This window comes from Dendrobium catenatum, unplaced genomic scaffold (genome assembly GCF_001605985.2).
Source record: "Dendrobium catenatum unplaced genomic scaffold, ASM160598v2 fragScaff_scaffold_976, whole genome shotgun sequence".
In the NCBI taxonomy this organism is placed as follows: Eukaryota; Viridiplantae; Streptophyta; class Magnoliopsida; order Asparagales; family Orchidaceae; genus Dendrobium; species Dendrobium catenatum.
The window spans coordinates 736,442-762,116 of NW_021319438.1; the positions used below are offsets into that span (position 1 = coordinate 736,442).

At 37.5% G+C, this 25,675-nt stretch overlaps 1 protein-coding gene across 1 annotated transcript in view; it reads right to left on the minus strand.

The window, feature by feature from the left end:
* Positions 1–22,664, minus strand: part of LOC110101617 (serine/threonine-protein phosphatase BSL1 homolog) — a 30,966-nt gene extending 8,302 nt beyond the window's left edge. The window contains exons 1-20 of the mRNA XM_020829585.2: positions 22,262–22,664; positions 22,116–22,176; positions 21,963–22,041; positions 21,793–21,872; positions 21,613–21,707; positions 19,567–19,666; positions 17,805–17,874; positions 16,496–16,597; positions 16,166–16,247; positions 15,911–16,081; positions 6,659–6,842; positions 6,359–6,575; positions 6,116–6,286; positions 5,808–6,046; positions 3,660–3,744; positions 3,451–3,549; positions 3,139–3,338; positions 2,957–3,032; positions 1,034–1,169; positions 771–910 (exon numbers count right to left, since the gene is read on the minus strand). Of these exons, the coding sequence (XP_020685244.1) occupies positions 771–910; positions 1,034–1,169; positions 2,957–3,032; positions 3,139–3,338; positions 3,451–3,549; positions 3,660–3,744; positions 5,808–6,046; positions 6,116–6,286; positions 6,359–6,575; positions 6,659–6,842; positions 15,911–16,081; positions 16,166–16,247; positions 16,496–16,597; positions 17,805–17,874; positions 19,567–19,666; positions 21,613–21,707; positions 21,793–21,872; positions 21,963–22,041; positions 22,116–22,176; positions 22,262–22,463 (2,589 nt within the window). The 5' untranslated portion in view covers positions 22,464–22,664. The remainder of the gene's footprint in view (positions 1–770; positions 911–1,033; positions 1,170–2,956; positions 3,033–3,138; positions 3,339–3,450; positions 3,550–3,659; positions 3,745–5,807; positions 6,047–6,115; positions 6,287–6,358; positions 6,576–6,658; positions 6,843–15,910; positions 16,082–16,165; positions 16,248–16,495; positions 16,598–17,804; positions 17,875–19,566; positions 19,667–21,612; positions 21,708–21,792; positions 21,873–21,962; positions 22,042–22,115; positions 22,177–22,261) is intronic.
* Between the last annotated feature and the right edge of the window lie 3,011 nt (positions 22,665–25,675).

A 25,675-nucleotide genomic window follows, 5' to 3' on the forward strand; every position in this document is an offset into this window, starting at 1 on the left:
TTACAAATGACATAACTTCTACATATGACATCCTTACATCAAAGCATCAACCTTACATATAACAAAACATTTACCTTATATTGATTTGCATTGGTATCTTGCATAGTACATTCCCCATTGTATGAATTTTAGATTGAAATTTGTCACATACTGAGCGTAGCTCACTCCCTAGTTTTGGGAATTTTCAGGAGAACCTGGTAGAAGAGATGGCTGACAACCCGAGGTTTACATATAGTCGTCGTACCCCGGGTGACAGGTTCATTTATAGTAGTTTTACTTGTTGTAGTCTCTTACTATAATTTTGGATGGCTTAGCATGTTGGTTGGTAGTTAGCCATCTTGTTTATTTTGAAAACACTTTTTGGAATGAAAATAGAAATTGTTTAGTGGCGCTTTTTGTCTTTGAAGATTTCATTGAATAGTATTATTTACTTGAAGAATGATTAGTTACTTATATAAACGTCCGATCTCGTTCCCGCCTCGTATCTACGAGCTAACCGGGCCGGGTCGTGACACTAATAATGTTTATTATAATTTAAGAATCTAATAATTATTGATTAATAAACTATAAATTTAATTAAATATTATAATATATTAATAAACTATAAATTTTAGGTTGAATGAAGTCATTACAGCAAGGGGTTTTGGGAGTTTTAATATCCATACTTGATTTCTTATTCTATCCAACCAAATGATCCAATCTAGCAAATTTCCTTGTTTTTTCTATCCACAAGAAACTAAATGACCCCTCAAAGTAGAACACAATCTCACCTGCATCCACGTATCTTCTAAAACACGCTCTGGAGATGACTCAGGTGATTGAAGTGGTGGTGGAAGTGGATGAATCAACTTTGGAACCACAACTAATCCCCTACCAATCACCAGGATTGCTCCAGCGTTATTTGCAGTTCCTGAAACAAGGCAAGCCTTAGAATAGAACTATCATATGTGGATAAATCAAAGAGTATTAGGAGAAATGCAGATAAATTTGTGACAATATGATAAGATGAATCAGTAAAATTCTGTAGGATTACCACAGTAATTAGTAGCAGAAAACAAAGTGATAAGTTGCCCCTGAGCAAATCTTTCAAAGCCATCCATCACACATTCATGAGCTCTTATGATAAGTTGTAGTTTGTTCTTCTTACAGAACTCTGTAACTCTATCAGGCTGCAAGTTTAGAAAGGCATCAGCATAAATGTCTACGAGAGCAGAGAAGAGATTTAACCAAAAAGTGCATGGCAAATGCTCAAGGCAGGTGCGGTAACTTAAAAAAAAATGTCACAAATATGCTTTTCCTTGACGGGATCATAAACAAGTTCTAAAATGTTCATGTGATTAATTTTTTATTTTCCACCAATAAAAAACTGATTAACTCAATTCTATAATTCCAAGGCATCCATATGATAAAAGTTCATATACTGGATATATTGATATTTCAACATCATCATCACTATCATTATCACAATGATTCGAGTTTGGCTTTATGAATTCTCATTTTTCATTCATCCCTAATGAGTGTTGTATGATGTGTCTAAAATTATTTGACATTAGTCATTTTACACAATTTCCATCCAAGGTACCTTTCATCTATATTTTTTTCATCCTAACCCTCTAGGATCAAATTTATCTACCTTTATTATTGGTGCATCTTCCACTTCTTTGAACTTGCCCAAACCACCTAAAAGTCTATTTTACACTAATAGATAAGTATCTCTCACCATTTCTAATATAATCATTTCACAATCTATCTTTCATAGTTTTACCACACATCTCTCTTAGCATTCTCATTTCTTCTATGCTCAAATTATCTATCAATGATCTTTTTGCTTCCCAATGCTTGGATTCATAAAATAAAAACAATGTTAGGATAAAAGTTGGGCCCACATGCGAAAGAGAAATAGACTTGTGAAGACATAATCCCATGTCAGAAGCTGAAGTTAGTATGCAGAATACAAAGCTCTTATTAACTAAAGTTAACATTCAAACACATGATTCTAAACCAAGAGAAGCCATGCAATGATGCCATAGTTACTCTGGCTAGCAGTTTCCATTTTCATTTTGGGGTTGTTTGGTTGGCTGAAAAAAGATTGTAATGTAAAATAAATATATTATAAAAGTAATGCAGTGTAAAATGAATACTTTGGAGTTGTTTGAATGAATGAAAAAGAAATATGTGAGATTTTTTTTTTGTTGAGCTTGAAGTAAAATGAATGCAATATCAAGTCTAAAGAGGGTGGTGGCGCGTGGCCGTGGTAGCCGGTGGCGGTGGCCGGTGACAACAATGATGGTTGTAGGTGGTGGGTCAACAGATTGCAATCCATGTGCTCCTCTCCTTTCACCAAGCTGTTGGTGCCTTTTTTGGATTTATTTATTTATTGTGTAAATTGCATTTACCTTTTCCAATATGTAATATCCTCGAATGAGCCTAAATACTTCTAATTTGTATACGAAAAATAAACAATACAATTTAAAATAGTTTTTATATATCTACTTTTCTACACATATTTTTGCTATCAATCGGGAATCTTCTCTTTACCAAAAAAAAAAACAAAATTTTATGTCATGGCATTATAAGTTACATCATCCTAATTTTTCATACCTTAAAATTTATTTTCTTTTTTATTTGAAAATAAACATATTTTTCAATGTCAAATCTATCAACTTATCAAATACTAAAGAGTTAATTTTAAATCGAAGTCATATAAAGCTACTAAAACTTTTTCATCATGTATATTGATATTTAAGGTCCATTAAAATCTCATAATCTTATACTCCAATCACTAGTTTATAACTAATTTTGATATTTACTTAAATCACCAATTATTAATTGATCATAAAGAATGATCAAATCAATTAATTAATTCAAATAACATGAGGAATCAATTCAAATTAAATTTGAAGCAAAAACCATCATGTCGTTCAAATGCAATATTTAAAAAATATTATCAACATACCCCGAAAGAGACTAGACCGGGACCTCTCGCATTTGGTCTCAAGCCCTCTATGCTATCATTCTCTGTAGGATCAGACCTGAAAATTGAAAAGTGTAGAAATATGAATGGATAATAGATCATATTAAGCATAGTAATGGTTTAAGAGAAATCACCATATTAACTATAATGGTTGTAGAAATTACCATAGAAGGTCCATTAGAATAATCGATCCAACATCCATCGTTATTGGCCTTTCAATTTTCTCAATTTGCTCTAATGTGTTTATGGACCTCCCTATACCACCATGCATGCAAATAATTTTCTTCTCAATGAGTGCAGCAAGAGGGAGGCAATTGAAGACCTGATTAAAACGAGTCCATGCCCATATTCCATCACTTTCTCCCTACATAAGCTTCAAAGTTAGTACTTTTCTTCTTCATTAAAGCATTTTTCTTTTTGCTACAAAAAGCTTCAAATTTCTCCACCATGAAGCATAAAAAATATAAATTTCTCACCATTCTTTCAATGCATTCAAGGCGAAAACCAAAAAGAGCATTTATATCAGCAGCCTCATGATTTCCTCGAATTATATGGATATTATCTGGATATTCTATCTGCAAATAGTTGAATTATAATTTAGTGAACTAAAGCATTGCACAAGAAAAAAAGAAGAAATCAACACTAGTTGTGAATAAGCATGCAAAGTGTTGAGGCTAAACTGCACCTTAAGAGCAAGAAGCAAACATATGGTTTCCAAACTGTGTTGTCCTCGATCAACATAATCTCCCAGAAACAAATAGTCAATATACCTGAAAGATTTCCCAAGAGTCTCACATCTATATCCAATTAAATAAATTACAAAAACACTAATATATATGCACGATGTTATGTGTGCAATTATAGCAAATACTTTGGAATATCTAAGTCGAAAACTAAAATTTCAAACAATGTGATTTGGTATACATCACCCATAGATCAATAGTGTACATAGCAGAGCCCATCAGAGGGTTTGGTACAATTCCTTGACCAGAGCTCCCTAAGGTTAATTGTACTAAGCACTAGCCTTCGAATATGGGAACCAACCAAAACTCTGACGGATACAAAAATTTGAGCAAAGGTGATATTCTAGAATATTCTATAAAGTCAAGAAATAACTTTAGTATATTTAGTTGTTATTTAAATTTAGTTAAGATGCTTCAGGAAAGATAGAATATGTTCAATGTTGTAGATATGCAAGCAACAAGCAAAATAGTGACTGAAGATATATCACCCAATATAACCTGGATTCCAGGTTTTACTCTTTTAACAAATTTATGCAGGTGTATTGGAGAAATCAATGGAATGAAGACAGCTTTGATATTTTATTTATCTGCTCTTCCGGCCACCCTCTTGGCTGAGGCACCTTGCTTGGCTGAGAGCTTCCAAGTTGTTTCCAAAGCTTTTTACAAACAGACACACCTCCATGCCATCTCTCCACGCCTAAACTTCTCTCCACGTTATATTTAGGAATATTTTCCAAATGTATGTAGGGTTAAAATTAGGCTGTATCAAGAATGTAGATTCACTAGGGCGAGTCTTGGTTATATATGAAGGTTGTGATGCCATTTTTCATCTAGATGGAATAGCATAATTGCAGCTTCTAATGAGGACATCCGGCCTTGAAAAGTCTATCAGACAATCTACAGCTACAATTGCGCCGCTCTACTTTTGATGTTCATTTTTATTATTGATGCATTAGTTTTATTTATGAATTTTATTATGTCTTTTTCACTTTTGCCCTTACTTAAGGGTTTAGATATGTGTAAGCCCTAGGGGCATATTAGTACTTTTTATTTGTCATTTTGTATTGGCTATTTAAAGCCTTCCCCTCCTTTGAGGGTTAATGATGAATAATATGAAATTTCAGTTTTTCTTGTTCTCTTGTGGATCTTGAGAGTTCTTTGGTGAAATCCCGAGGAGAGGGTAACGCAATACCCACCAGCTGCCGAAGGAGTCCGAGCTTGTGGTTGTCTTCTCTTCTTTCTCCCCTTCTCCTCCTTAAGCCACCACCTCACCTGTTCCCCCCCACTCTTCCTAAACCTAGTCTTCCAACCCCCATACCGCCACCCACCGTCCTTCCACCACCCAAAACCGGTCGGCCTCCCAAAGGCCCCTAACCGTCGGCTTCCCCTAGGTTAGCACCGGATCATGCCCGACGTGTCGAGGTCTATCGTTGCGAGCTGGCGTGGAAGGCAGAGACAGGGATGGGCCGAGGTGGGTTTGATTATTGGGCGTGATTGTGGGATTGGATCCGAGTGCGGGAGCAAGGCTGTAGACGAGGTTCATAAGTGGGAGCAGGGGTTGGAGACGGGAGAGGGATGCGGATTGAACGGGCTACAGGGTCGGAGCATGAGGGCTGAAGGTGTAGGAGAAGAGCAGGATTTTGACTCGACGATGCATGCGAGAGCCCTTTTTCCCTTTTTTTTATAAGTTTTTGTAAACCTGAGGGGTGGGGTGTCTTGGGTGAAATGATGCATCTCGTCAAATTTTTTAATTAATTAATTATTTATTTTTTCTCTTCCTTTTTTCTTATTTTTTCATACTGGTCCAACACAACATGATCTTCAAGCCATTAAAAAGTTTTTTCTTCAAAATACAAGGAAAGTTTTGATTCAGATTCTACTTCAAATATTAAACAAAATGATTTTGAAAAAAATACAAATGCCACTGTTGAGCAGCAGCATCTTTCTTTCCGCTAGGTCTTATTAAAAATTCCTTCTTATTACTCATTGGCATTGGAAAACAATTGATGTCTAACAAAAATAAATCTATCAATTACTTTTGTAGCATGCCGCATGAATCAACACTGCACCAAGTCAAAATTCTAACTTACGTGATATCCCCAGCAGTCGATGGGAAACCATATTCATCAAATAAACGCATTAGATCTCCAAACTGCCCGTGAAGATCACCAAATACTTTGACTGGCGCTCTTAGTTGGAGAACAGTAGGCTCTTGCATGAATATTTGCTCAGCAGCATAGCAAAGCTCTCCGACTTCATAAGAATCAAGGAAAAAGCTTCGGTTAGAAGGAGCTCGCCAGTTTCTTGGCCTAAGAAGCAAAGATATAATCTGCAAAAAGAGAAATAAAAGTAAAACAATTGGTCATCTTTAAAAATAATAAAAATGTAGTACCCCTACCTTCTTATGTAAGCCCTGTGGAGACTTCTGTCTATTTAAGAATTTCTTAGGTGGATAGGTCTGATCACCATTTGCTGGATACATTCTTCTACTCTCATTTTCAAAATGATCCAAAGAAAGTTGCCGTATCAAACCACCCAAGTTACCAATGGCCTCCTTAGCAACTACAACCTGCAACATCATCACTACAGATAAACACTAATACAAAGTGATAATTGGACCGCCATGAAATCACTAACTTACCGCTCGAGGATGTAACTTCACATCTGGTTGTATGGTATAATTAGAATCAGAGGGGTCAGGTTGGTTATTAGCAGGATATGCAGATTCATTTTCTTGCGAAAAATCTTTCTCAGCTGAGACACCCAATGCTTCTTGTGCAGCGCGCCAGACAGCACTAACAGCCTCTGCTTCAGCAGTAGAAGCCTCAACAAGTTTGTCAATAGATTTCTGATCCAAACTGACAAAAAATAAAAGTTATAAAATAAATATGAAAAATGAAGAAATTTTTTAAAAATAATGTAAAGTTAAATATAGAAAAACCTTGAACCCGCTGAGGAGGATCTCACTAGGCTGCCATCCATTGATTGCTGCAGAGAAGGAGAGTCAGTTTTGTTCAGTTTTTGACTTGCCACTGATTGAATCCTATCAACAGCATACATGGAGGAAGTGATTTCAAATTGATAAGGAGAGTTATCAGCCACAAGAAGATCGCCAAGGAGTACATCTGCATGAATACAATATAGCAAACAATAATAAGCTTGTGCTGCTGACAAGTGAATGATGATCACTAGACAGTGCTAAAACTATAACTAATTAGTTGCATGATGTAAATAATAAAAAACATTGAATGAATTCCATACTTTCAATAATACAATCAATCATAAAAATTCATACAAGCGGTCCTATATATAAAATAAAATAAAATAAAACTAAAGCTAAAGGATAAAGGCATTCTTATCCTTGGTACACTTCAATTATTTAAATTTTAAAATAAATAATGAAAATTATTCTGTAAATGATAGTGAGCTAAAAAGACAATAAAATCGGTGAAGATCAGCTCATTTGTTTCATGGTTTAACTCTTTTGTTTGGCTGATAAGAAGATTAGTTTGACAAAGCAAGTTGGCAGATGATACAACATTTCCTCCAGAGCGGGTAGAACTATTTGGACTGTAAGTGGTGGAATCTATTCGTAAAATGGAAAGACCAATAATGCATTCTGTTAGAAGGATCATGAAACCCCTTGACAGCAAACAATATATCCATCTTGTCAAATAATATTAAAGCATTTCCATATGCTAATGGTAGAAGAAATAGAAATAGAACCACATCTTGACATGCATAAATTCCCTTGTAGAATCATCAAGTATAGGGGTTTTGATGGTGCCTCAATTTGGTAAGAGAATTACATCATTAAAAGGATACCAAATACTAATATTAAAAGGCAAATTATGTATAAACGCATTAAATCATTGCTGACTACTAATATAGCAATACTTTATAGCTCTGGAAGATAAAGACAAATATAGAGAGTGCAAATCATGTGCGAAAATTGACAAACTAAACAATAGAAATTCATGAATTATTTTCAAACGTCAAAATGAGCTTACATGATTATCATATGATCATTTCTAATAAAATTCGATTGAAAATCAGTATAAATTCATGTAAATGCTCAACATGCAATGCAACAAAATGATTGATTGCAAGTTCAGGGAAAGAAATAACTACAAGATGTATAATGGTTAAATCATGAAAAGAGGTGAATCACTCAAAGATTTAGAATCAAATTCCATTGAGTTGCTTAAAATTTCAAATTATGATTTTAGTTTCATATTCAAATTTAAATTTTGCTTCATATTCAAAATAATCCTTAAGAATGTATGGCAAATCAATTAGGATAATGATTTACATTTCTATGCTTATATTTGAATCATCATTATAAGCGAATTCATTGTCCTCAAACTCTCTTATAAAGCAAGGATATGTTTCAAAATTATTGAAAATCCCCCCTACAAGATAGGGCTTTTTTTTCAATTTTATAGGTCAATTTTATTGAAAATGCCCGCTGCAAGTAGATGTATTAGATTTGACCTATGTTAAGAAATGTAGAGATAGACCTAAAAAGACTTGGTTAAAAAATATTAGAAATGACATTTCTTCATTAAATTTAAATGAGAAATTAACTTTTACCATGACACAATAGAGAAAAAGGATTCATGTAGCCGACCCCATTGTTGTTATTGTTGTTGTTGTATAGTTCAATTTTATAAGAACCTCCCCCCAGACAGAGGGGCATTTTTAAAGTTTTAATATTTCAAGGTCGCCCAAATTCTTATCCAACAGGTGGGGACATTTTTAAATATTTATTTGGGTTAACATCGTGTTTTACACTATCATCCCTAAATACATATTTAAAGTCATTAATAATTTGCCTTGTCTAATTATACAAATACTAGAAGAAAAGGTCAGTGCCTTCACATGAAGACAAATATGACAATTTTGAAAGGCAGAGGCTCATCTCTCGAACTCACCAAAATTCTAAAGGTCAAGTGATCTTCAATGATGCTACTCTTATACACTACTAGAAATATTATTTGCACACTAAAATTTATGGTGACATTTCAAACTCATGTTAAATTATCTTTTTTGGAGCACTTATCTTCATTTTTAATGTCATTTTTGTGCATATGTAATTGTTGAGATCCACATGAGAGTGAAAAAGTCATATTTGAGGTGAAATAAGAGCTCAGTTTCTAATATTTTAATAGTTTTTCTCACCCAGTTTTTGGGTTGAAGGATTTACATCCACTAACGTGTTGAAGTTCCAGTGTTCCACCCTACCAACAAGTGTCAATTGAGATCAAATGGCTCATACGATTTGTGGCTCCCATTGGTGTTGGTAACTTTTATCATGGTTGAGCAATATTCAAGAGTGTGCGACTCTCATAAAAGCTCTATGTGATTAAGTGAGCTCTTTTTATGTGACGTTTGATAGTACTTAAGATCTTTCATTTGAGAGGGAGTCTAATCTATGTCTGGGACTCTAATTAATAAGAATATTGTTCAATAAACACATAAGAGTAAAAAATAGCGCCATAGTGAAAGTGAAATAAGATTTGAGTATTTAATATACTAGTAGTGGAGACCTCATCCATTAGTTATCCATTATCTTAAGCTTTTGGTTGATGAACATCCATCCATTAATACATTGGGCACTTGGTGTGCACTAGTTCTAATAATTTATTTATATATAGGTATACATACTTACATGCATAAGCATACATAGATACATACGTGTAAGCGTGTTAGAGAAATGGGATTTCTCCTCTGAGGAGGAGATGACCACTCTCCCCCTACCTTTAGAACCATTTATTGTCTATATTCAAACCAAGTATTAAAATATTGATTTTAAGCAACAAGATAAAAATTATTTATAGATATAGTTTTATCATTTTTTCAATAAGGTAATCATTCATCAAGCAAATAAAAAAATAAACAAAGTCAAAAGACATATAAAAGCCCACATAATATACTCCACACATTAAAACCATCAATAACATTCTAAATACCATTCATAATCTATGTATTAGATTCCAATACATTTGCTAGACTACACATTAAAATTCACATAATCACTCATGCAATGAAACCATTTATTTAGAAAATTTTGATGCATCAAATCAATAGAGCAGATGATGGTAAAAGTTTATGGAATCATACATTCAACTAGTTAATAGTTACAAAAAAAAAAAAAAACTAGTTAATAGTTAATATGAAAGGAGAATGGACAAGTTTGATCCAATATTTGAAGGAATATTGAAACCCAAATTATCTGATAGGAAATACTTGATTTCAAGTATTTCCAAATGACTTCTATAGCAAATCTCGATGCAAACTGCTATTTGCAGCAGGAAAAAACAGCAAAACAGTGGAAAACAGGGAAAATCTGAGAGAAATATGGAGAAACAACTTGTATTTTACTAGCAGATGCAAGAAAAATAGCAAAGATACAAGGATCCTCTATTCGAGAGGAGGATCGCACTCTCTCAATCTCTAGAATTTGTTCTAGAGCCCAAGCCACTAAGAAAACCCTAATTCCAATCAATCAAAACCTAATCCCCCCTAATCCCCTCCTCTTACTTAATACAAAGCATTTCCTAATTGGTTTTCCCTCCTAAAGCCCAGCCGCCCATACCAATTCATTTTTTGAATCAAGTGGGGCCCCCATGTGGGCTGGCCGAACGATGGGAGGCGGACCCTATCCGCCTCCTGTAGATCTGAACCGGCTTTTGGGCCGGTTCTGCCGGTTCCTTGTGAACTGGCTGCACATCAATACCGCGCTCCCAAAGAACCACCTTGTCCTCAAGGTGAAAATCAGGAAATTAATGTTTCACCCTCTCGTATGGCTCCCACGTGGCCTCGTAGTCTGGAAGGTTCTTCCACTGGATCAACACTTCCTTAGTTCCTTCTTCTTTCAGGCAAACCCCCATCAGTTCTAATGGTTCCAAATCCACCTCTAAATCCTCCGTCAGAGTCGCTGGTAGCTCGGGGTTGGTTGTATAATCACCAATGACTTTCCTCAACAGTGATACATGAAAGATTGGATGTATGATCGCCGTTGGTGGTAGCTTCAGTTGATATGCTACTGCTCCGATCTTTTCCAGCACTTCATAAGGCCCAAAGTACAAAGGAGCCAACTTCTCATTTCTCCTGTTGGCGACTGTTTTCTGTCTACATGGTCGGAGCTTCAAATACAACTTCTCCCCCACTTCAAATTGGATGTCCCTCCTATGCCGTCCGCTTGCCGCTTCATAATCTGTTGAGCCCTCAGTAAATGTCTCTTCAATTCTTCCAGCACTTTATCCCTCTCCTCCAAATATTCCTCTACTGAAGAAATGGGAGTACTACTACTCCCAAAATGCACCAAGTGAGGAGGGTCCCTTCCGTACAACACCTTAAATGGGGTCATTTGTGCAGCCGAGTAGAAAGAGGTGTTGTACCAATACTCCGCCCATGATAGCCATTTAGCCCACTGCTTGGGCGTATTCGACACGAAGCATCTCAAGTATGTTTCCAAGCTCCTATTGACCACCTCAGTCTGGCCATCTGTCTGCGGGTGGTAGGCGGTGCTCCTTTTCAGAACTGTTCCCTGCAACTTGAACAACTCTTTCCAAAAATGGCTAAGGAACACCTTACTCTGTCTGACACGATGCCTTTGGTACCCCGTGCAATCTGACCACCTCCCTGATGAATGTTGAGGCTACTATCACTGCGGTGTACGGATGTCGGAGAGGAATGAAATGAGCGTACTTGCTCAATCTATCTACCCCACCAAAATCACTGTGAATCCTTCTGAACGAGGCAGTCCATCTATGAAGTCCATGGATATCTCCTCCCATATCTGTCTTGGTAATGCCAACGGCTGTAGTAGTCCTCCCGTCGACATTGCCAAATATTTGTTCCTCTGACAAACTTCGCACCTTGCCACCATCTCCTCTACATCTCAACACATCCCCTTCCAGTAAAGCTCGGTCGCCAGTCTCCTGTAGGTCTTCTGCACTCCTGAATGGCCCCCAACTACGCTCCCATGAAATTCTTGGAGTAAATTTAGGATGTGGATCGAGGTTCGGGGCACCACAAATCTCCCCTGAAACAGTAGTCTGTCTCCCTCTAATGAGTACCCTGGGTGACTATCATCCTCTTTCAATAAATCTGACCTGATCCTTCCCAAATCTTTATCTCTAGAACTTTCTTCTCTGATGTACTCCCAATCAAGCATCAAAGGCACGGATAGTGCCACTGCTTGCAGCTCTCCCATACATCTGGACAAGACATCTGCCGCCTTGTTCTCCATTCCTGACCTATACCGGATCTCAAAATCGTACCCTAACAACTTGGACAATCACCTTTGATGCTCCTCCGTCACCATCCGCTACTCCAACGGGTATTTCAGGCTCCTCTGATCTGTCCTGACAATGAAATGTCTCCCAAGCAGGTAGGGCCGCCACTTCTGGATGGCCAACACGATGGCCATTAATTTCCTCTCATAAACTGATTACAGCCTGGCTCTAGCAGTCAATACCTGGCTGAAATAGGCAATAGGCCTCCGACTCTGCATCAGCACTGCACCAAGACCGTACCCGGATGCATCGGTCTCCATAATAAAAGTCTGAGTGAAATCCACCTTTAAGTGCTCCCAATGTTCCTCATCTGTCTTGCTGTAGATCAGGATATCGTCAAAGAACACTAACACAAACCGTCTGAGATAAGATTTGAAAACCATATTCAGCAGGGCCTGGAAAGTCGCTCGAGCGTTGGTGAGACCAAAAGGCATCACCAAAAACTCATAATGACCTTCATGAGTTCTGAAAGCCGTCTTGGGTACATCCTCCCTCTTCATCCGGATTTGGTGGTAGCCTGATTTCAAGTCTATCTTGCTAAAAATCACAGTCCCACTCAATTCATCTAGGAGCTCGTTGATGACGGGTATAGGAAACTTGTCCGGGACAGTCTCCTTGTTGAGTGCTCTGTAGTCCACACAAAACCACCAGCTGCCATCCTTCTTCTTGACCAACTGAATGGGACTAGAGAAAGAGCTGATACTGGGTCTGATGATTTCTGCCTCTAACATTTCGCTAATCAACCGTTCAATCTCATCCTTCTGGAACTGAGGGTAGCAATAGGGCCGGACGCTGATGTGTGATACCCCCTCCCTCAAAACGATGACATACTCCCTCTCTCGCTGCGGTGGTAACCCCTGAGGTGGCTGAAAAACCTCTTGGAACTGCTGAATCAAAGGCTGAATGGAGAGAGGGATGTCCCCTCCTCCCTCCAATCTCGCTCCCTCCAAGCTGTGCAGCTCCACCACCAAATACCCTCCGACTGCCGACTGAATGTCCCTCACCATGGTTTTAAGAGAAACTAGGGATTTGGAAAGTCCCGCATCTCCCTTGATTACCACCTTCTTTCCCTCGATTGTCAGCTCCATCGTGAGTGCTCCCCAATTCACCTTGGTGTCCCCCAAAATTTGCAGCCATTTCATCCCCAAGATGACATATGTACTCCCAAGCTCCAGCGAAAGGAAATCTTCCTTCACCTGTATCCCCTGGATCGTCAGTCGCACTCCTCTACAAATCCCCTGACCCCTCTCTATCTTCCCTGTGCCCATCATCACCCCATAACAGCCAGTGTCCACCAATCTCACTCCCAGTTGATCAACGATCTATGTGGAAATGAAGTTGTGAGTCGCCCCACTATCAATCAACACCACCACCTCCTTGTCCTCTATCTCTCCTCTCACTTTCATAGTTGTGAGCTTCTCCTCCTCTGTCTCTAGCTCACCTCCCTCAGTTTCCTCATCATCGTAGATGGTGAGAACCTGAAGAGTTCGATCCTTGCACCGATGCCCTGGTGTGTACTTCTCATCGCAGCGAAAACACAACCCCTTAGCCCTCTTCTCCTGCATCTCTTTCTTTGTCAGCCGTTTGAAATTTCTGCCACTTCCCCCTCCTGTCCTCTCCCTTGGTGCTTCTCGTGGTACTCCCTGGGCAGTTCCTTTGGGGGCTAGGAATGTAGTCGTCATCTTGTAGGATCCCCCAAAGCTACTGCTACGAGCTCCCTTCTCCAGGTTCTTCTGGTCCTCCACCAGCTATGCCAACTCCATGGCTTCTCCCAAGTCACGTGGTCGCATCACCCTGACAGCTGCTCTGATCTCCGGTTTAAGGCCCTTCATGAAGTTCCCCTCTAACACGGTCTCAGAGAGACGATCCATCCTGCTCGCGAGGTACTCAAATCTGTCGTGGTACTCAGCGATCGTCCCCTCCTGTGTCAGGGCAAAGAACTGCTCGTAGAAGTCTCCTCCCCTACTGGTTCGAAAACGCTCTAGCAGACAGTCCTTGAACTCCCTCCAGCTTCTAATGGGCCGCCTCATGTCCCGCCACTGGTACCAAGCTAATGCTTTCCCTTCCAAACACAGTCCTGCCGCTGTCAATTTCTCCTCCTCGGTCAACCCATTGACCACATAGTATCGCTCCACCTTGTAGATCCAGCCATGTGCGTCCTTGTCCTCAAAGATGGGCAACATCTTCAATTTCCTCACCCTCGGGTCTCTACCGTTTCCCCTAAATCCTCCGTAACCCCCCGCTCCCCGAGGGGGAAAAGCTCCCCAGTGGTCACAACCTTCCCTCCGCCGATCGTACCCATGTCCTTCCTCATACTCCTCCCTTCTCCTCTCCTCTTCAGCACCTCGACGGTATAACTCATCCCTTCTCCCAAAAATTTCAGCACCTCTTCTCTCATAGCCCATGCTCATCTCCTCCCTAGAAAGTGGTTCTAGCGGAGGCATTCCGTCATTCCCATCAAGGATCTCCACTTTCGTAGTGTCCCTCCCCCTCAATGGGTTCGGGGCCGTATCTCCCATTGTCGCCGGTGGCTTCCCTTGCTTCCGATATCGTCGGGTTTGGCTTGCCCTCCAACATCTTCTTCATCATTTCCTCCAAGACCGTGAACCTCCCATCCATCTTTTCATGGATGGATGCGAATTGATTTTGAAATTCAGCTGTTCTTTTTTCCAAATTGGTCTTCAGTTGGACGATTTCTCCCTCCAGAACTTCTACCTTCCTTCCGGCTATCTTTTCTCCCACGATTGTCGAGAATTCCTCTTGCGGAGGACGATTCCTTGCTGAAATTTCAGAATTTCAGCCGCCGATTGTCCCAAGACGATGCTTTGATACCAATTTGATAGGAAATACTTGATTTCAAGTATTTCCAAATCACTTCTATAACAAATCTCGATGCAAACTGCTGTTCGCAGCAGGAAAAAACAGCAAAACAGTGGAAAACAGGGAAAATCTGAGAGAAATTTGGAGAAACAACTTGTATTTTACTAGTAGATGCAAGAAAAATAGCAAAGATACAAGGATCCTCTATTCGAGAGGAGGATCGCACTCTCCCAATCTCTAGAATTTGTTCTAGAACCCAAGCCACCAAGAAAACCCTAATTCCAATCAATCAAAACCTAATCCCCCTCCTCTTACTTAATACAAAGCATTTCCTAATTGGTTTTCCCTCCTAAAGCCCAGCCGCCCAAACCAATTCAATTTTTGAATCAAGTGGGGCCCCCATGTGGGCTGGCCGAATGATGGGAGGCGGACTTGTCCGCCTCCTGTAGATCTGAACCGGCCTTTGGGCCGGTTCTGCCGGTTGCTTGTGAATTGGCTGCACATCATTATCCTCCAAGGAAAAAATTCCATCCAGCACACATACACAGATATAATATATAGAGATAGATTTCCTCCTCCTAGGAGGAGAATAATCATCCTGCTCATTTTATTGTTTGTCACTACCACTTTATATTATCTTCAAACACAAGATTCCAGTGTTGATTGAAATAATGACAAAAAAATTACTTATGGTTAAAGCTTAATCAATTTTCACTATTACTAAATCAATCATTTAAAAACAAGGATTCTGATGACAATATGTAAATTGAGTCACCAGTATAAAGTTTATAGGGTGCAGCATCAGGTTGCAAATTTAAGCCAGAGAGCAACAGATTTTCTTCCAACTAGGGAAGTCCTATTACTTTCAGGAATGAAAATTAAGGCACATAACTATTACCATCGTAGACTGGATCAGCCAAAGTAACAACAATATTAGGAATTTTACAAAGTTAAAATTTTAGAAAACAGGAATTTTAGCCACACAGGCATATCATCAAAGTCTCTTTCTCAAATGGCAAACATTATATTACTAAACTCAATGGTAATACAATCAAGTCATTCAAAAATACCTCCCTTAAGACCACCATAGATGTAAATTTGCGACTCAATAGCAGCAGATGCATGGCGGCAACGACGCAAGAGCTCCAAAGAAGGATCATGATCATTTGAAGATTTTTGTAAGCTAGATGAAGTAACAATGCCACTCCTATCCAGCCATACTCCAGCAGCAGTGTCCAACACTTCATTAAAGAGACAAAAGTAATTTGAGTTGAGGAAATAAATGTGAATCCATTATAGCAAAAAGCTTAAATAGTAAGGACTACCTGCTATAGCACTTTCACCTTCAACAGATTTTCCACCCCTAAGAACACCTCCAGTGACATGCAAGCGTGCACCCACAAATACCTAGTAGATAAAACTGAAATTAAAAGTTATTTAAACAGGCAGCAGCTCTTTTTCCAGCAACATCCTTCATCTCATAATGTGCCGAATAAAATAATTAGAGAATAATACTCAGAACACATAATCTCCAAAAATAGGAGGATTTCAGAGGATAATTTTGGCAATCTCATGAAAGCATAAAAGTGTTCAGGAATAATTTTTAAAGCCCAGCCATTACATTCAAGATTACTAGCACAAAGCACATTACTTACCGCTGAGTGTTGATACCTTGGAGAGGGTGAAACCCCTGGAGCTAAAGTCCACTCCCAACGGCCATTTGTATGCAGCAGTAATCCATAAGCATCTGATTGTGGCTGTAAGAACAAACACATAAAAGGCTTTTTAGTCAACCAAGCACCATCAGCGTTTATTACAAAACAAGGCTTTGCAGTATACCCAATTTGAATACGAGCCACATCAGTTCAATCTTCGAAAGTAAATAAAATTAAAGCCAAGAAAAAGAAATCACATAAAGCAAGACAAAAATAAAATAAAATAGTGACGTAAAGAAGGGAGAATTTTCTCAACATGATTAAATTCAATGAGTTTATTTATCCCTCCCATCATGTCTCTAATTTCAGAACATAGACATTGTAAGTCCTTTGTTGCACCCTGCGTCGATTGGTAAGGAGTCAGCGTGGGTGTGACATTTTCACTACCGTTACCACTTCTGCTTCCCACTAACTCCACTTTAACATCTTTGATTCTCACTAACTTCAACTCAGCAGGTTTTCTTTTGCTACATTTTAATTAGTGCGTCTAATTTCCACTATCCTTTATTATTGCAGTCTTTATCTACAGCCGTCTTGGAATGAGAATTGGACGGTTGAATGATCTATTAAAACCTATTATATTGGACCAAATCCTATAGATTCTGAGAAGTTATTACAAGTAGGTCTTTATTATTCAATTAAATTACATACTTTCTCTCAATACGTGTGTTTTTTATGTGTATTCTTTGACATCTTTCAGATCTTAATGACCACTTCAGGGGATGATTCTCCTTCTACTAGTATGAAGTTGAATCTTCAATAGGATGATTTCAATCCTTGTTCTTTATACTAATTTGTTTAGTCGCTACTTTTGATGCATGTGCAATATTAAAGTTTTGTCAAATTTGATCCATGACAGATTGCTTTTTGTGGATTGAATTTTGATCGCTGCTAAATCTTATATTTGCTCTTAGTTTATTCTGGTGAGATTTCAAATTTTGGTGGATGTTAAATTACTGCTTAGAATAAAATAAACATGCTTATTATTTTTGCATCAAGGGTGAGAAATATTTGCTAAAGTTAGTAACCTATGAATTGCAATTTTTAGTGTGGTTTTGATGCAACTCATCTTAAGTTGTATTACTAAACCCAATATTTGAAGATGTCATACATCAAAGGTTTGTCACGTAAGACTTCAAGCATAATTTGTAATGAACATAATCGTTGAGTTCCACAAAACAAAATAGAATATAAGAGTAAGCTATAAAACCAAGGGCCAAAGAAGGGATGAAACAAGAAAAAGTCATACAGCTCCCGATGAGTCTCTTCCACCACAAAGCAATAGCATGCCATCTGAACGAGCACTCGCTGTTGCATACCTGAAAATCAATACAACTATCATCTCTTGAAAGAAATTGCTAACAGAAACAGCTAGAAGTATCACAAAATAGATAACAAAAAGAACACAATTGAAAAAAATAAGTTGGATTGAACCTTTTAGCGGGAAAAAAAAAATACCACATTTTAACATAATCATAAATTACTTCATCTTTTGTTAAATCTGCTATACTCAATTTTTATTAAAAGAGACAAAATCTAAAATCAACATTTTATATTGTGATGGTTAAAGTTATCTTGTAGCCCATAACTTTTACAGAATAACACTAACACCCCATTGCACATCTTTTGAGTTTTCTATTGGCATTTTAAGTGAGGAATGAGAAGAATTATTTCAATTAAAATGATGCAAATAATACATCTTTGACAGATATGAGTATCTGTTGCAGCCATGACGGAAGGGGAAATTTCCAGAAGGCCTAAAAAAAGAACAGACCTAGACCTACAGCCTGTTTTTCCAAGCTAAAGATAACTTCTAATGTGATGACATTTTCTGATGTTAAAACCTATAGCTATATAGATTGAATAAAAGCCTTCTGAGATTTGCAAGGATAATCATTTTCTGGGCCATATCCCAATATTTGAGGTAGGCATGTCCATTCATTTTGTTTAGTACTTCAGGTATTATTAAATCTAATTTAGATAAAGTTTTTCAGCTTCTAATCATGTCAATTGCTTCCCACCTTTCTTTCCTCCTTATTTTTTTACATTAATCTTATCTCACCCTATTGGTGCATCTCCACTCTCCATAATTTATGATCGAATCGCCTAAATTTATTTTCTATGTACAACAGTCTTCAATAGGTGATCTTCCCTCAATCTATATAATATAATCATTTTACACTCCAACTTCCTAAAGTTGCCAAACATTCATCTTAACATTATTATTTCATCTACACTCAATTTAGTTATTCAAAATTTTTATTGTTCTCCACCACTCAGATCAATAAAACATAATTGTTATTATTGTCATTTTATAGAATTAACTTTTATGTTTTCAGATAAACAATGTACCCAATGCATGGAGCTCCTACTAATCCATGATGTAAGAAGGGATAATGCAGAATTAATTCTACATACGCAGAGAGTTTCTTTCCATGACTAAAATCTAGTACCTATAATTCACTAAAGGCAACTTAACCAATTCTCCAAGCCTACCCTGTAACTTTTCAAATATTCTCCTATAATATAATCCTCTTGATGCACATCTCATTTAACCAATCCATTTTTAACTTTATAATCATATCATTGTCTATATCCCCATTCTTTTAACATAATAAAGACAAAAGAAAAAAAAACCTTCACAGAGAGATTTTCAAGTGTATAAACATTATACTCCACACGATTCAAGTAATTTAGTAAAACAACAAATATGTGCCCAATAACTTTGAGATATACATGAAGAGATTCAATAGCAGTAATAATGCCCAACACAATCACTGCAAAATGCTATGTTTGATCAAAAGCGTTGATTTAACTAAATAAAATTATAAACCTTAGACAACTTTCACACAATTAATAATTTTTACATTAACTTTTGAATGTCTAAAAATCACAAATTTGCATACATATCAAATTTATAAACAACAAATATCCAACATCAACATGGTAGTTGAAGTTTAAGATTAAGCAATAACATAATTCCGATCAGGATTTCGAATTGAAGTTCGTACATTCTAGCAGATGGTCTATCTCCTTCAGGATTGAGTTTTTGCCATCTGTATGGCTTCTGTGCAGTATCCAAAGCCCAAGCATCAGATAGAACCCTCTTCCCTGAATGAAAATAATCAACCGCATAACTTCAATAATATTATCACTCAAAAGAAATTAGGAAAAAAGTCTATGGATCATGATACTGTAAAACTCATTTTTCACAAAAACTAAAGGAATGAGATATAAATAACATAAAATTGCAATTAAGCCATCTATGCTCCATGGATTGGAATATTGAGCAGTATAAAAATGATTGATAGCTAAATTGAATGCGAGAGAAATGAGAATTACAATAGAAACATAACCGGCATAGCATGCAATGTCATGCAAGATACCCAATCATCAAGCAAGAGAATGCATTTCATCTACATTTTAGTCAACATTTCTTCATACTGGTGTGCATTATACAAGATTAAGGCTTCGTTTGGGATGACTTTTTTATTGTTTCTTAAAATGGAGTTTTAGTTAAAAAATTTTAATTTTTGTATTAAAACTCCGTTTTAAAAAACAATAAAAAAGCCGTCCCAAACGAAGCCTAAATCATTGAGACAAAGATACTACCATCAAATAAAATAACATAAAGAATATGCCCAATGATATTCAACATAGGCCGGTACTGAATTTGACAAATCAAATGACAATTCTTAACAAAAATTAATTACACAGATACTAATTTATTCTACATACTAGTTCTCTTAATCTCACAATTCATAGAGTTTTTATCTTTTCCTAAATGCAAATAAGTTAAAAAGAATTTTGTTTGAAAACAAAGCCATCTCGTATGCTTGATGCGGGCGAAAAAATACAGGGAGCCTATACCCTTCGCCCACAATAGACTCGACGGACTTCTAACGACAAAAATAGAGAAAAGACTAGAAAAGAGATGAACAAACTAAAGGGAAGAACAAACTCTTATATTTCAAATTTTAAAAACAACCAAATAAAAAAAAAAACTAAGACGACGACTTACAAACAACTCGACAGACACCCTAAAGTTGCTGCACTTTGAGAAGAAGGATACAGGTGGAGTGGCACTTGCGGAGAGACGAAGAGATTAGAAGCCCGAGAAGAAATGGTGGAAAGAGCCCGCAGGATTTCCGGAGGGGATGAGAAAACCATGGGAAAAAGAAATCTTGGAATTCCAAAAGCCGGTTTGGAATTCCAAGAGACAAACATAAAAGCAAACATAAAAAGCATAAAACTATATTAATTAAAGATAATAAATGAACTAAAATGTTAGCTCATAATGAGCTAACCCTTAGTTCAATAAATGAACTAAAGTTCAGCTCATAAATGAACTAAAAGTTTAGCTCAAATATGATGAACCACTAGACTCAAGGGAAGTCAAAATCTGAATTATTTTGGACTTGTGTTGACCCCCCCTTTGTCTACATCAATGCTCCTACTTTTCCCTCTCCTCCAACTATTTTGTGTAAACTAATATGTAATATAGAAGAAGAACATAGTTAATTACTAGCCAATGACTGCTTGTAGAGAATATCATTAGTTTTCAGCAAGCCTTCACCCTCTTACTAAGAAAAATTATTAGGTGCGGAGTCCGGACGTTGAGATACATCCGGGCATCCACTTAAAATGTCACACGTGGAGTGCGCTTTTGTTGCACTTTTTTTGTGCGCTTTACCTGCGTTTTAGTTGCACTTTAGTTGCGCTTTGCTGTTCTATTGTTGCGCTTTTTTACTGCGTTTTAGCTGCACTTTATCTACGCTTTAGCTGTGCTTGACATAAAGTTCCGCGGACACATTAAATATATAAAGTAAAAAAATAAATCCAATTGAATATCCACGTGTCAACATTTTATTAGAGTCCGGACGTATCTCTACGTCCGTCCGGTATCAGCACCTAATAATTTCCCCTCTTACTAATTAGGAAACCAAATAAAATCGCTCATTTTACTACTTGTGTTAGCCTAAAAAATATTTATCCTACTTCTTAAACTTTCTTCAACTAATATCATGACAAATGCAGTGCCAAGGTACATAACTTACCATCATTCCCGCTCACTGAAACAAGATATCGCTGCGCAACCAAGTCCATGGCATGACCATAACGAGGCCCTGGACCAGCTCCCTGAACAACAACTCTGCATCACCCAGAAGCACACACCATTAATCACAAACCCAACAGATACTCGCCCATAAACATAAATCAGCCAAAATGAACTCCACCTGTGCCACTTATACTTATCATTGGTGATATCAAGCACATATAGGTCGTCAGTAGAATGCCCCGCAGGTCCTATTCCACCCTAACGTAAGACAAAAAATCCAGTTGCCATAAACCCTAAAACCAAAAACAAAAAAAAGGTAATAAATCCACTCAAGTGAGGAGCCATCACCTGAAATGCCACCATAGTACCGACCAACGCAGCAGCATGAGCAGCCCTATGCGACGGAGCCTCCCCCGCCGGCTGAATCCTGACAACCAATCAAACCGCATATACCTCAATCCCAGCTCAAAAGACCACCAAAGATTCCATTTTTTTTCATACCTAGTCCATTTCTTGGTCAAAAGATCGTAAGAGTGAACCGAATTCGTCACTCCAGCCAGCCCTTCGCATCCAATTAGGCAACAAATCAATCGGAGCGCAAAAGACAAGAAAAATAAGAGAAAGGGAGAGAAGAGAGGAATTGTTACTAATGCCGGGAATGGGTCCGCCGGCCTCTATAGCAGTGGCGCCGCCGAAGAGGATGAGGCGAGGGCCATGGGACTTGGTTGCAGCAACGGCAGTAAGCGTGTGAGCGCAGCGAGGGCCAGGGGCATCGTCGTCAGTGTCCCAGAAGCCTTCGAGGCGGCGATAGGTCGGCGCAGGGACCAACCAAGGCTTCGTCGCCGACATCGTCCGAAGTTGGCGCCGCCGCCGTAGAAGGACTTGGTGTTCGGATTCAGCAAGAGTAGGAGAGCCTGCTGTAAAGATGTTTTTTTCTCCTTGTTGCCTCTTCAAGGAGAGGAAGCTGAAGGAGTAAACGCGCCTGGGGACACAGAGAGGCGTCTTTCATTGTTGTTCTGAGCTGAAGAGCATTCAGATATGCCAATTAAATACAGCCAACAACGTCGACTGCATTAATACTTCGACTCACCTAAAGGAAAAATTATTAGTAAACTAGTGTGCGGTCCACCTAAAGGGCTTAGGATTTTACCCAACGAGCGTTTAGTAAACATTGTAAATTGAAATTTAGTAAATTTCAGAGGAATTAAATTTTAAATTTTAAATTTTAAATTTTATTAGATATGATCAACATTAAATTTAATTAAAATTAAAAAATTTAATTTGACATATATTTTAATATTTAAAATTTAAATTAAAATAAGAAGTGAATGGAGAAATGCTTCATTGAGGATTCACTACTAAAATTTGGATTTAGCAAAAAATGAAATTTAAGAAGATATAGATATTTATATGATTAAAAAAAAAGTATTTAGCAAGATATAGCTTAAATATTGGTTAAATCTTGCAATCAAACAATCACTAAATCTAAATGTGAATAAAATTTTAGGCTTTTTAATTAGGTGTTTGATCAGGCTAAAAATGATTTTAAACTAACTTTGTCATTTTAGTTTTTAGTTTGATGTGAATTTTTTTTTAATGTTTTTTTACTTACAAGTGATTTTTGGGTCATATCTTTTTATAATTTGTTATGATGTAAATGAGAATAAATTGATTGTTGGAAGTTATATTAGGTTGATTAGACTCTACTTTGAAATGAAATAGAGGCTAAGTATATAATTTTATTGTGTTGTAAGTATTGTGTTCAAATTTATTCGTGGAAGACACCGCACCCTGAGAGTGTGCAAGTGTTCTGAGAACCTGTAGGAGAATTGGTGGTGGGGGGGAGAGAGAGAGAGAGAGAATCTATAAAATACTCAAGAAACTCTTAGTCTCAAAACTCGTTGAGTATGCACTATATCAGTCAAAAAAGTCGACAAATTGATCCTTTATAAGCTACATGAAAGGCTATAAAGAGAAAAGTACAAACTATACACAATACTTGTACAATATTACACACTATTCTATACATATGTCACTTCCTGATTGGTTGAAGGAGGGCAAGGTCGTAAAGCTTTAGCGAGTTGCCTCTAGGGTAACTCAATGACGCTGAGTAGATGAGAGCGAGTGTGCTCTAGCGAGTTTACAAGTGAGCACTAATAAAAGGGGCGATCGATAGCTTGCCGGTTGATGACATGTTAGGAGGACTGCATGGAAGCTCTAGGATCTCCTCATAAGAGAGGGGTGAGTGAGATGTTATCACGAGGTGGGAGAGGCTAACTAGAATGGTAGCAGCGGTTGAACTGAGGGTCCCATGAATAGGCGCCTTCATGTGGCTGAATTTGGTGATAATGATTGTCATAAGAGGGATCGAGTGATTGGGATGTGGTATAGGCATGTGGAAAGTGTCGAGCTACTAGCTCTCAAGAGGAATCCTCAATCTAGCCCATGCAAGTTGAGCTCTTGGAAGGCCCGAGCGAGTGACACCTTCTAGACTTTTTCTGAGAGCTTTCATGCATGACTTCCAGGCGATATTCCCCACTAGGCCCCCTTTGAGAGTGAGTTCATATGTCATCACCTACTAGCTACCAACTAACTACCTGTAAAGGCATACACAAGTATACATTTAGTTCTTTGATTCACTTGATCCTTTAATAGGCAAGCGACAAATAGTGCAAGGGAATAAAAAGATGGTGAGCATTAAATAAGGCTACAAAATAATAAGTACGAAGAATAAATATGAATAAGCTGTCCCATTTATTATAAACTAGAGGATCGTAATGATCATATATTGATAATGGTGATGTGATGCTACCTCTTACTTAGCTCTTTTATAAATAAGCGTTTGCGTTGAGAAAACTCCACTTTTTCTACTTTTTCTACTTTGGTGATTAGCAAGCTCGCAAGTCTTTCAGATAATGAACCTTGTTGGGTTGGCTCATTTTGACTAGAGGTTGATGAAGAAGGTCACCTTCCATTACGAGCGAGAAGAGAGATCTAAGAATAAAAGTGGTAAAGGAATCTAAGATCATTGAAGATGATAGAGGTGTGTAGGCTACTCTAGAGACACACAAGCTCATCATAGCACCTCTTGCAAAGAAGAGTAGAGTCAACCTTGGGGTGGAAAATGAGGATGTCATTGCACCAACTACTAAGATTGTGACTATTGAGGCCATCACTATTATTCTTCACATTGATTTTTTTTGGTTGAACCTAGGAGCCTCTAGCAACGTGATTGAGGAGGCAAGTGGTTCTGAAGCTGTAGTGGAGGTAGCCACCATTAAGGCTGGGTGAGCTCTCATACATCTCTACCTGGGATAGGTAAGATAAAAATAAACAAGTTTCAACATTTGTGAATAGCATTATAAGGAAAAGGGCACCCTCTATGAGCATGCCTGCATTTTGTATTTTATCTAATTAATTTTATCAATATACAAACAAGTAAAAATAAAACTATATATATATATATATATATATATATATCATAAAATTCACTCAAATCTAAATGCAAGCACAAATAATTTCAGCTCTCAATTTAATCCAATCTTGGCCATTCATTTCAAATTAATAAGGGTATGATGGTCTTCTCTATTGTGTAAAATGTTAGGGTTTAGTTTAGTGGCCACATGAATAGAAGGGGTTTTGTCTTTTTTCTCTTAGCAATAGCCCTCATCCCAACCATCCAAGTTAGGTTTTATGGTTGATTTTTATCAAGAGAGCATCCATCATTTCCTTTAAATCCTCAAGGGTAGCAAGATCACATCCCAACCTTTGGATCAAGGGCATCAAGAGACTAAATTGTCAGTTCATCTTATGTTTTATTTCAGGTTTTCAAAAGGGAAACAAGGGGGCCGACTCATTCATAGTCTCATATATATATATATATATATATATATATATATATATTCATTTTCTACTCTATCATGAATATGAAATAATAACTAAAACAAAAAGAAACATAGTAGTCCTGGTTAATCTCACACTCATAAAAAAAATTATTTATCTTGGTCAAAATACGAGCTATTACATATGCTCAACAATTTATCAGATAGCCACCACTCATT